A 12,364-nucleotide genomic window follows, 5' to 3' on the forward strand; every position below is an offset into this window, starting at 1 on the left:
GGCAGTGACGTGGGCAGTGACGTGAGGTTAGGTTTATGGCTGGTGAGGCAGTCCTTTCCCCTGACATCCCAATGTCTAAAACGCTTTCTTTCTTTCGCCCGAGGTCAGGCTGGGCTAGTTGCTGCCAGAGTCCCCAATGGATGACTCTGCTTAACTGTTTAAAAAAGCCTCTAAAACAGTGCCCTCTACAGGAGGAGGCGAGAGAACCACGTGCCTCATCTACATAAGGAATTTTTCGGCTTTTAACCCTTGCTTAACTCTGCTCGAGTGATCATAAAGTCAGACTAGATGAGGCACGTGGTTCTCCTGCCTCCTCCTGTAGAGGGCACTTTTTAAGAGGCTTTTTTAAACAGTTAAGCACTAAGCAGCAGAGTCATCCACTGTGACTCTGGCAGCAACTAGCTCAGCCTTTTTCCTTTTACATTTTTCTTTTCGTGATGACAGTGGTGAGGCTCTGCCTCCCCTGACTGCACGTCACTGGCAGGAGGCTACCACAGCCAAAATCAGAGTCCAGCGGACGGCACACGGCCTCCCTGAGCTGTTTTCACTGGCAAAAGGCTGCAGGAGGCTGTGGCGGATGAAAACAGAGCCTCAGTGAATGAGGTTGAGCTGGCCACGCCCCCACCCCACCCCAAGTTGAAACACAACCCTGATGATGCGGCCCTCAATGAAATCGAGTTTCACGCCTTTGTTCTAGAATCATCATCCTTTAAAAGATGAAGTTTTGCAAGAAAAAAAATGGAGGGGGGGGGGGAAACCAACAGGTAACAAGGGAACTGACCCTATGAGAAGCTATGGACTCACAAAATCTATAGAAGGGGGGGGGCGTTTATGTTTTTCCCGTTGTTATGAGATGCGGCTAGTAATCCCCTCCATCCAAACTGGCATATATCCATGTCTGTGGACTTCATCTTCCAGAATTCCCCTGCCCATGTGGGTATCGCAGGAACTACCTCAGCAGGACCACCAGTTGTGAACAAGACTTCTTCTGGCCCTTTTTCCCCCCCAGCAAGCCAGAATGTCTTTGTTCTGATACTGGCTTACGCCTTAGGACACGCTTTAGAAATCACCATGGCTCAGTCCAATGCAACTGGACGTTGGCAACGCAGCCACGGAAGACCCCAAGAGGACTTTTGTGGGCATCTCTACAAGGGTAGGATTCAGCCGGTTCGCACCGGTTCAGCCAAACTGGATGTTAATTTTATTCTATTTTATTCTATACCCAGAATTCCGGAAATGGGCCTGTTTTCAGCTTCCAGAGGGCCTCTGGAACCTGTTTTTGCCCTCCTGGAGGCTCAAGGAAAGCCTCCAGAGCTGGGGAGGGTGAAAAATGGACCTTCTGGAAGTCTGAAAATTGTTTCCATCCTCCAGAGAGTCTCTGGAGCCCGGGGGAGCCCATTTTCACACTCCCAGAGGCTTGGAAAAAGCCTCTGGAGCCTGGGGAGGGCGAAAACGCCCCCGGCCTGCCGTGATGCAGGAGGCCAAGTAGGCCATGCCCACCCAGCAACTGTGTAGAGCAGTGTTTCTCAACCTTGGCAACTTGAAGATGTCCGGACTTCAACTCCCAGAATCCCCCAGCCAGCGAATGCTGGCTGGGGAATTCTGGGTGTTGAAGTCCGGACATCTTCAAGTTGCCAAGGTTGAGAAACACTGGTGTAGAGAACCGGTTGCTAACATTTTTCAATCCCACCTCTGCATCTCTCGAGAACTACACCCCGGATATGGGGTTGTATCTTGTGCCCGGCAACGAGGGCAGCTAACTAAGCAGGGTTTATTAAAAAAAAAAAAATAGAATTACAATGATCGAGATGTTTACGCCACAAAGGAACGAAGAGGGATCTCAGAGCATCAAAGATTGTCTTCATAAAAAGAGGGCACTTGGAGAGGGAAATGCGCGCGGCTACAAGTTGAGCAGACGCTCTTCGCAGCTCTCCACGGGCCATTTCGTAGCCCCGCCAAACACATCCACGTTATTGTCGACCCACGGAATGATGTTGCCGGGCATGTTGATGGAACAATTCGCAATCTTCGTAATATCGTCTGGCTTTAAGACTCTGTCCCAGATATTGAACTGGCTCATTTCTCCAACAAAGGCTTGGGTGGCGTCAAACCTGCCTCCTACGGTGTCCTTCAAGACAAAGGAAAGGAAACCATATGTTAAGACCAAGCAAATGGGGGGGGGGGGGTTGAGAAGAAGGAGAAGAAGAAGAAAAGAAGAAGAAGAAAAAGAAGAAAAGAAGAAAAAGAAGAAGAGGAGGAGGAGGAGGAAAAGGAAGAGAAGGAGGAGAAGGAGGAGAGGAAAAGGAGGAGGAGGAGGAGAGGAGGAGGAGGAGAAGCAGAAGGAGGAGAAGAAGAAGAGGAGGAGGAGAGGAGGAGGAGGAGGAGAAGGAGAGGGAGAAGGAGAAGGAGGAGGAGGAGGAGGAGAAGAAGAAGGAGAAGAAGAAGGAGAAGAAGAAGAAGAAGAAGAAGAGGAAGAGGAGGAGGAGAAGGAGAAGGAGAAGAAGGAGAAGAAGAAGAAGAGGAGGAGGAGGAGAAGGGGGGAGGAGGAGGAGGAAGAGGAGGAGGAGGAGGAGAAGAAGAAGAAGAAGAAGAGGAGGAGGAGGAGGAGGAGGAAGAGGAGGAGGAGGAGGAGGGGAGGAGGAGGAGGAGGAGAAGGAGAGGAAAAGGAGGAGGAGGAGAAGGAGAGGAGGAGGAGGGGGAGGAGAAGGAGAAGGAGAGGAGGAGAAGGAGGAGAAGCAGAAGGAGGAGAAGAAGAAGAGGAGGAGGAGGAGAGGAGGAGGAGGAGGAGAAGAAGAAGAGGGAGAGGGAGAAGGAGGAGGAGGAGAAGAAGAGGAGGAGGAGAAGGAGGAGGAGGATGAGGAGGGGGAGAAGAAGAAGAAGAAGAAGAAGAAGAAGAAGAAGAAGAAGAAGAAGAAGAAGAAGAAGAAGAATTAAATCCTGAAAAAAGGCAATTTCTCCAACTTCCAAGTATCTAAAGATAAAATAAAAATAAAAAAACCACCTCCAAATCCGAGAAACTCATCAAATCTCATGGGGTTTTGGAAATGCTACTTGGAAGTCAGTCTGAATGTTCTTAGATGCAATCCTGCGTGATGGAAACCTCCATAATCAGACACATTCTCTTCTCCTCCAGCCCTCTCCTTTCTGAGATCTTAGCCTTTCAGCCATACTTTGAGTCTGTCATCTGCACCTCTATAACTGTCTGGTTTGGCTCTGCAACCCAACAAGGCAGACACAGACTTCAGAGGAGAATCGGAACTGCAAAAAAAAACAATTGTTACCCACCTGCCTTCCATTGAGGAACTGCAGACTGCACGAGTCAAAAAGAGGGCCGTGAAAATATCTACAGACCCCTCGCATCCTGGACATAAATTGTATCAACTCCTACCTTCAAAACGACGCTATAGAGCATTGCACACCAGAACAACTAGACACAAGGACAGGTTTTCCCCCAACGCCATCACTCTGCTAAACAAATAAGTCCCTCAACACTGTCAAACTATTCACTAAGGCTGCATTACTATTACTATTAGTCTTCTCATCGTTCCTATCACCCATCTCCTCCCACTTATGACTGTAGGACTGTAACTTTGTTGATTGTATCCTTACAATTTATATTGATATTTATTGTTTCCTGATTGCTTATTTGTACGCTGTGACTATCTTTAAGTGCTGTACCTTAGGATTCGTGATGAATGGATCTTGTCTTTTTATGTACACTTCAGAGCATCTACATCAGACAAATTCCTTGTGTGTCCAATCACACTTGGCCAATAAAGAATTCTATTCTATTCTATTCTCTATTCTATTCATTTCTATTCTATTCCTTATTGTATTCTATTCTCTATTCTATTCTCTATTCTATTCCTATTCCATTCTATGTTCTATTCTATTCTAACCTTATTCCATTCCATTTCATTCTATTCTATTCTACTCTATATTCTATTATATTCTATTCTGTATTCTATTCTATTCTATGTTCTAGTCTATATTCTATTCTATTCTATTCTATTCTATTCTATCTTCTGTTATATTCTATTGTAACCTTATTCCATTCCATTTCATTCTATTCTATTCTATTCTATATTCTATTCTATGTTCTATTCTATTCTATTGTAACCTTATTCCATTCCATTCCATTCTATTCTATGTTCTATTCTATTCTATATTCTATATTCTATATTCTATATTCTATATTCTATATTCTATATTCTATATTCTATATTCTATATTCTATATTCTATATTCTATATTCTATATTCTATATTCTATATTCTATATTCTATATTCTATATTCTATATTCTATTCTCTTGCAAATGTTTCATTACCTAACTAAGTAACATCATCGATGCTAGAAGGGAGTGTGGTTTGTGGACAGGAGGAGGAGGACTGTGGGGTCCTTGGTGCTCTCTGAACTTGATTGTTCTCTTGTAGGCATTTCATGACCCAACTGGGTTACATCATCAGTGCTAGAAGGGAGTATGGTTTGTGGGAAAGAGGAGGAGGAGGAGGAGGGGGAGGATGACTGTGGGGTCCTTAATGATCTCTGAGCTTCTCTGTTTTTCTTGCAAATGTTTCATTACCCGACATGTTAACATCATCAGTGCTAAAAGGCAGTAAGGTTTCTTTATTATCTCTTCTATTTATTTATCTCTTCTAAGTCTATTTATTATTTCTTCTAACACCGATGAGGTTACCTAGCTGAGCAATGAAACATCTGCAAGAAAACAACCAAGCTCAGAGAGCACCAAGGAATCCCGCATATCGTATTATTTGCATGCATAAATTATAAATGAAAAATAAATGAGAGGCAGCTGAAGAAACCAGGGGAGAGAAAAGTAATGTTCCTGTTCCGTGCTGATCTTCCAACACATTTTCTTTTCTTTTCTTTCTGTTTTTTTCCTTTCTTTTCTAAATAGTTGTTCTTGAATGTTTTAATCTTTAAAAACAGAAAGCAAAGCACAACAAGGAAAAAAACACACAAAACATACATAACAATAGAAAGTAATTATACAGGTAAAAGCAATAGGAGGGCACTGCAGAATGGAGAACTGTAAAGGCTGAACGTGAAAGCAGATACAGAAGAATTTAGAATTTAGAATTTAAGAACATTTATATGCCGCCCAATCCTGTAGGATTCCGGGCGGCGTACAATACAAAAATAAAATCAAAAATAAAATACAGGGAAAGAAAAGATAGATTTAAAACAACACATCATACACTCCGTTCTAAATGGGGCTGGACCATATTTTGGGGTCAACAGCCCCAGGCCTGCCGGAACAACCAGGATTTAGTGGCTTTACGGAAGGCCGAGAGAGTGGGAAGGGTCCGGATCTCTGCGGGTAGATCGTTCCACAGGGCCGGGGCAGCTACAGAGAAAGACCTCCCCCGAGTAGTCGCCAACCGGCATTGCCCGGCCGACGGTACCCGAAGGAGGCCCAGCCTGTGAGATCTTATGGGTCGTTGGGAGGTATGTGGCAGGAGGAGGTCCCGCAGATATCCAGGTCCCAAGCCATGTAGGGCTTTAAAGGTAATAACCAGCACCTTGAAGCGCGTTCGGAGACCGATGGGAAGCCAATGCAGCTCGCGGAGGATGGGTGTAACATGGGTGTATCTAGGTACACCCGAGATTGCTCGCGCGGCCGCATTCTGGACCAATTGTAGTCTCCGAACACTCTTCAGGGGCAGCCCCATGTAAAGCGCATTGCAGTAATCAAGCCTAGAGGTGACGAGAGCATGAGTGACCATTTGAAGTGCCTCCCGGTCCAGGTAGGGCCGCAACTGGTGCACCAGGCGGACCTGGGCAAAAGCCCCCCTAGTCACAGCCGACAGGTGGTGTTCTAATGTCAGCTGCGGATCCAGGAGGACACCCAAGTTGCGGACCCTCCCTGAGGGGAGAAGGGTTTCACCCCCCCAGGCTGAGAGATGGAATATCTGGCCCATCCTTGGGGGGCAACATCAAGAAGGCTGTATAATTACTTTTTATTCGCGTCAGATTCGGCTGCAGATCCCGGAATTTCATTTAAAACAAAAAAAAAAGGGGGGGGAACAAAGTGGAAGAACCCATCCCAAACAATCAGCCGCAGCTCACCTGTTCCTGCCCAAGGATCAAAACCCCTCCAGGTTTAATAGGATGCCAAGGGGCTAAATTTTCTCCGGTGCCCAGTTTCTCTCCATCCTGAAATGCCTCCCACATCCCATCTCGGGTGGTCCAAGTAATGCAAATGTGATGCCATTTTCCATCGCTGATGAAGAGGGGGAGTTGGGCCACCTTGTCAAAAGAAAATCAAAGCAATCATTGTGATTTGTGATTTATGATTATTATCTCTTTTATTCATTAAACATGAAGCTCAGTCAAATGAACATTTAAAGATGTGCCACAAATACCCTTGACTGGTGCTAATGGTTGATAGGGGTTGCTGCCAGCATCCTAGGTATCAACCAAGTTTCTTCTTCTTCTTCTTCCTCTTCCTCTTCCTCTTCCTCTTCCTCTTCCTCTTCCTCTTCCTCTTCCTCTTCCTCTTCTTCTTCTTCTTCTTCTTCTCCTCCTCCTCCTGCTCCTCCTCCTCCTCCTCCTCCTCCTCCTCCTCCTCCTCTACATGGGGCTGCCCTTGAAGAGTGTTCGAAGACTTCAGCTTGTCCAGAATGCAGCCGCGCGAGCGATTGTGGGTGCATCTCAGTACACCCACGTTACACCTATCCTCCGTGAGCTGCACTGGCTACCTATTGGTCTCCGGATACGCTTCAAGGTGCTAGTCGTTACTTTTAAAGCCCTACATGGTTTAGGACCTGGTTACTTGAGAGACCGCCTCCTGCCAATCACCTCCCAAAGACCTATTAGATCCCACAGACTAGGCCTCCTCCGAATTCCATCTGCTGGCCAATGTCGGCTGGCGACTCCTCGGGGAGGGCCTTCTCTGTGGCTGCTCCGGCCCTCTGGAACGATCTTCCCGTGGAGATCTGGACCCTTACCACCCTTCCGGCCTTCTGCAAAGCAACTAAGACCTGGCTGTTCCGGCAGGCCTGGGGCTGTTGAATCTTCCAGCCCCATCCGAGGTTACGACTGTTGCTGTATTTTTAAATTGTTTGTCTTTTTATTTTATTTTTGTACTCCTTCCCCTTCTGATTGTTAGCTGCCCTGAGTCTTCCGGGAATAGGGTGGCATACAAACCAAATAAAACCTTAAACCTTAAACAACCTCCTCCTCCTCCTCCTTCTCCTCCTCCTCCTCCTTCTTCAGGAATTTTATAAGATACATCAACAAATTGCAGCTTTCTGCAATAACACCAACAGAACTGCAAAAAACTGCGCTACTCGGAGCATTTATATTTTAAGAAGGTCCTTGGTTGATACCTTAGATGCTGGCAGCAACCCACATCAACCATTCATGTTTAACGAATAGTAGTAGTAGTAGTAGTAGTAGTAGTAGTAGTAGTAGTAGTAGTAATAATAATAATGACATCGCAATACCAGGTGATAGCAGGGTCGCCGAGAAGGAACATGAAAAAATCGCAAAATACCAGGACTTAAAAATTGAAATTCAACGACTATGGCACAAACCAGCAGTGGTAATTCCAGTGGTAATTGGCACATTGGGTGCTATTCCAAAAGCACTGGAATTACATTTAAAAGAGTTAAAAATTGACAAAATCACCATCAGTCAAATGCAAAAAGCCGCACTGCTTGGATCTGCACACATATTACGAAAATACGTTACGACGTCCTAGGCCCCTGGGTGGGGCCCGACTAGTAACCAATGCCAAATCCGGCGAAACAATAGCAATAGCAATAGCAGTTAGACTTATATACCGCTTCATAGGGCTTTCAGCCCTCTCTAAGTGGTTTACAGAGTCAGCATATCGCCCCCACAGACTGGGTCCTCATTTCACCCACCTCGGAAGGATGGAAGGCTGAGTCAACCTTGCCGCTGTGATACAACTGTATAATAATAATAATTTTATTGATATCTCTGTTCCTGGAGATGCCAGAGTCAAAGAAAAAGAACTAGGGAAAAAAAAATCATGACCTGGGCATTGAAACTACACAGCTATGGATGAAGCATGTAACAGTGATACCCATTGTCATTGGGGCACCATGTCCAAGAATTTTACAAGATACATCAACAAATTGCAGCTTCCTGCAATAACACCAGCGGAACTGCAGAAAACTGCGCTACTCGGAACATCTTATATTTTAAGAACGTCCTTGGTTGATACTTAAGACACTGGCAGCAAACCGTATCAACCATTAGCACCAGTCACTGGTATTTGTGATGCATTTTTGAATGTTCATTTGACTGAGTTTCATGTTTAATGAATAAAGTATATAATAATAATTATAACGGAAACTTTGCACATCTTGAAAAGGAGACACTTGGTGATTGAAATCACATCCTGTGCCTGGACTTCAGTTAAACCCTGTGCATAAGGAAGGCGCACTGTGGCAATTTCAGAGCGATGCGCGTGTCACTTAGCAACTCACCTCCAACTCTCCCTGGGATTCATTGTTTATGAGATTTTCCTCGCACCATGTGTTTTTCCCCATGCTTCTGTCTCAATGACAACTTTTTGTGTCCTGATCAATGTTTCCCTTTCAACAAAGCAACATGTTCCCCGCGTCAATGGTTCTGTTGAAATTATTCGGTTTTAACGTATAGCGCCAACAAAACCCAAACACAGGAGTGGGAAAGTGAAAGTTTCCCCTGTCCAGTAGAGTTTGACTAGATTAGATTAACAGAGTTGGAAGGGAGCTTGTAGGTCATCTAGTCCAACCCGCACCCATCCAAGCAGGAGACCCTACACCATCTATGACACATGGCAGTCTAGTCTCTTCTTGAAAGTTTCCAGGAATGAAGCTCCCACAACTTCCAAAGGCAACTTCTGCTCCATCAGTTGTTCTCACTATCAGAATTTTTTTTCCTTATTTCTAGGTTGAATCTCTCCTTGATCAGCTTCCATCCATTATTCCTTGGGCCTTCCTCGGGTGCTTTGGAGAACAGCTTGACCCCCTCCTCTCTGTGGCAACCCCTGAGATATTGGAAGACTGCTATCCTGTCTCCCCTGGTCCTTCTCTTCCCTAGACTAGCCAGGCCCAGTTCCTGCAACTGTTCTTCATAGGTTTTAGATTTATCTCCGTTTCTTGGCCCTGGGAGCCAGCATTGTCTGAAGACAATTTGCCTGGTGATGTGGCCAGCATTGGCTTTCATGCCAAAGGCATAAAAGTACCTATTTATCTACTTGCATTTGCATGCTTTCGAGCTGCTGGGTGGGCAGGAGCGGCAGTAAGTAAGGGGAGCTTATCAGAAAATAACTGCATACCCCTCATATCCTGGATAGAAACTGTCTCAAGTTGCCTGGAATGACCCCGAAGGGCATTGCATGCCAAAACAACTAGAGACAAGGTTTTTTTCCCTTGTGCCATCATTCTACTGAGCACCTAAATCACAGTGCTGTCTAACATCTATGAATATTTACCCATGTAGTATGGCTATAATATGATTATTTACCCTTCTTATTATCTTCTTTATTCTTTCCCCCTTTTATAGATGTTTTTGTTATGATGATGGGCTTGGACATGATGGCTCAGTGGTTAAAACACTAAGCTCGTTGATCAGAAAGGTCAGCAGTTTGGCGGTTCGAATCCCTAGCACCGCATAACGGAGTGAGCTCCCGTTACTTGTCCCAGCTTCTGCCAACCTAGCAGTTCGAAAGCAGGTTAAAAAATGCAAGTAGAAAAATAGGGACCACCTTTGGTGGGAAGGGAACAGCGCTCCGTGCACCTTCGGCATTGAGTCATGCCAGCCACATGGCCACGGAGACGTCTTTGGACAGCGCTGGCTCTTCGGCTTTGAAACGGAGATGAGCACCGCCCCCTGGAGTCGGGAACGACTAGCACATATGTGCGAGGGGAACTTTTACCTTTACCTATTATGATGATTATCACTATTCTGTTCTGTTGCTTTGCATGCACGTTGAGGGCTTCTGTGCCAGAGACAAATTCCTTGTGTCTCTGATGACCACTTGGACAAATAGAGTATGGAATTCAATCAAAAGTGGTGCTTGGCCCTACCTTGTCATTGATCAGGAGTTCAATCGGGTTATTCCCCCACTCGATCAACACGACTTCGTTGGTTTGCCCTGGCACGGCGTAAGAGAAGGGGGTCCCAATTCCAGGGGAGGCACCGGATTTCAGCCACAAGCAGACGGTGAAGGCGTAGAGTTCGGGAAGTGTTTTCTTGACCTTCCCATACAAGTAGTTGGTGCGGAGAGGGAGGGAGACTTTAAATTCATCCGGTGCTTTAAAGGCGCTGGTACCTAAGGGCCAGAAACAAAAATTATCTACACAGCACAGCTGGATTGTCCCTAATCAATGGAATTTTGCCTAGTGGTGATGGTCAGATAAGAGGAAAAAATTAGCCGGTTCCTCAGCTGCTAAAATGCACTGACGATGTTACCTGGTTTGGTAATGAAACATCTGCAAGAAAACCACCAAGCTCAGAGAGGGACCAGGACCCCACAGTCCTCCTCCTTCTTCTCCTTCTCCTCCTCCTTTCCACAAACCTTTCTAGCAGTGATAATGTTATCTAATTGGGTAATGAAACATCTGCAAGAAAACCACCAAGCTCAGAGAGCACCAAAGACCACACAGTCTTCGTCCTCCTCCTCCTGTCTTCTTCTCTTCCTCCTCCTCCTTTCTACTTCTTCCCCTCTTTCTTCTCCTTCATCCTCCTCCTCACACCCACAAACCCCACTCCCTTCTATCACTGATGCTGTTACCTAGTTGGGTAATGAAACATCTGCAACAAAGCGACCAAGCTCAGAGAGCATCAAGGACCACAAGGTCCTCCTCCTGCCTTCTTCTCCTCCTCCTCCTCTTCTCCACAAACCCCACTCTCTCCTAGCACTGACAATGTTACCCAGTTGGGTAATGAAACTTTGCAAGAAAACCACCAATTTCAAAGAGCAACAAAGACCATCAAGTCTTCGTCTTCCTCCTCCTGTCTTCTCCTCCTCCTCCTCCTGTCTTCTCCTCCTCCTCCTCCTCCTCCTTTCTTCTTCTTCCCCTCTTTCTTCTCCTTCATCCTCCTCCTCACAACCAAAAGCCCCACTCCTTTCTATCACTGATGCTGTTACCTAGCTGGATAATGAAATGTCTGAAGACAAATTCCTTGTGTGACCAATCGCACACTTGGCCAATAAAGAATTCTAAACAAACAATATATTGATAATTAGAGGAGGAGGAGGAGGAGGAGGATGATACAGCCAAGGTGGCGCAGTGGTTAAATGCAGCGCTGCAGGCTACTTCAGCTGACTGCAGTTCTGCAGTTCGGCTGTTCAAATCTCACCGGCTCAAGGTTGACTCAGCCTTCCATCCTTCCGAGGTGAGTAAAATGAGGACCCGGATTGTTGGGGGCAATATGCTGACTCTGTAAACCACTTAGAGAGGGGCTGAAAGCCCTATGAAGCAGTATATAAGTCTAACTGCTATTGCTATTGCTATATTATTAGCAATTAGGAAAGAGAGGCTGGCAGTATAACTGCGTAGTTAGCACCAAATTATTGGAAATGTGATTATGAATCAGGCCCATACCACCATATGTGGTGGTTGTGCCAAAAAACCAAAAGAATATTGGCGGAAAATGGGAAAAGGTAACTGAAAGAGGTAACCGGAGGGGAAATAGAATTCAAACCAGAACTATTTCTTTTGGGAATCATCAATGATAAACATAACAAGGGGGTAATCTACTTAATAATACATATTATTGTGGCAGCAAGAATGGTCTTTGCCCAAAACTGGAAAAACAGGGGAATTCCACAAGAAGAGGAAGTAATTAGGAAAATTCTGATTTGTGTAGAAATGGATAAATTGATGTGGGGATTGAAGAACAAAGACGAATCAGAATATTATAAGACCTGGGACAAATTCTATCAATGGTTGGAACTGAAAAGCAAAGGCCCAAAATAAACCATAACTAAGATTTATAGAATGGAGACTAGGATTATGCATGAAATCGTCGTGACCCGTCAAAACCACGGTCCACTAAAGCGCGCCCGATCAAAGCACGTACGTGACGTCATCAGCAGCGCGACAAATAAAATTAAAAATAAATTAAATTAAAATTAAAATAAAATTAAAATAAAATTAAAGCAAGCCGATTCACAAAAAGGTAAGGGTTAGGTTTAGGGTTAGGGTTAGGGTTAGGGTTAGGTTAAGGGTTAGGGTTAGGGTTAGGGTTACGTTAAGCGTTAGGGTTAGGTTAAGGGTTAGGCTTAGGGTTAGGTTTAGGTTTGGGGGGGGTTAGGGTAAGGTTTTCGCGTTAATTTTAAATTTACCACTCACAGCGTGCCGTTTTCATCGCGCTGT

General features: G+C 45.3%; 1 protein-coding gene across 1 annotated transcript in view; it reads right to left on the reverse strand.

The window, feature by feature from the left end:
- Positions 1-1,883: 1,883 nt before the first annotated feature.
- Positions 1,884-12,364, reverse strand: part of NPTX2 (neuronal pentraxin 2) — a 30,261-nt gene continuing 19,780 nt past the window's right edge. Inside the window, exons 4-6 of the mRNA XM_032231000.1 lie at positions 10,070-10,314; positions 6,093-6,272; positions 1,884-2,128 (exon numbers count right to left, since the gene is read on the reverse strand). Coding sequence (XP_032086891.1) covers positions 1,901-2,128; positions 6,093-6,272; positions 10,070-10,314 — 653 coding nt within the window. The 3' untranslated portion in view covers positions 1,884-1,900. The remainder of the gene's footprint in view (positions 2,129-6,092; positions 6,273-10,069; positions 10,315-12,364) is intronic.

This window comes from Thamnophis elegans, chromosome 14 (assembly GCF_009769535.1).
Source record: "Thamnophis elegans isolate rThaEle1 chromosome 14, rThaEle1.pri, whole genome shotgun sequence".
NCBI classification, from domain to species: Eukaryota; Metazoa; Chordata; class Lepidosauria; order Squamata; family Colubridae; genus Thamnophis; species Thamnophis elegans.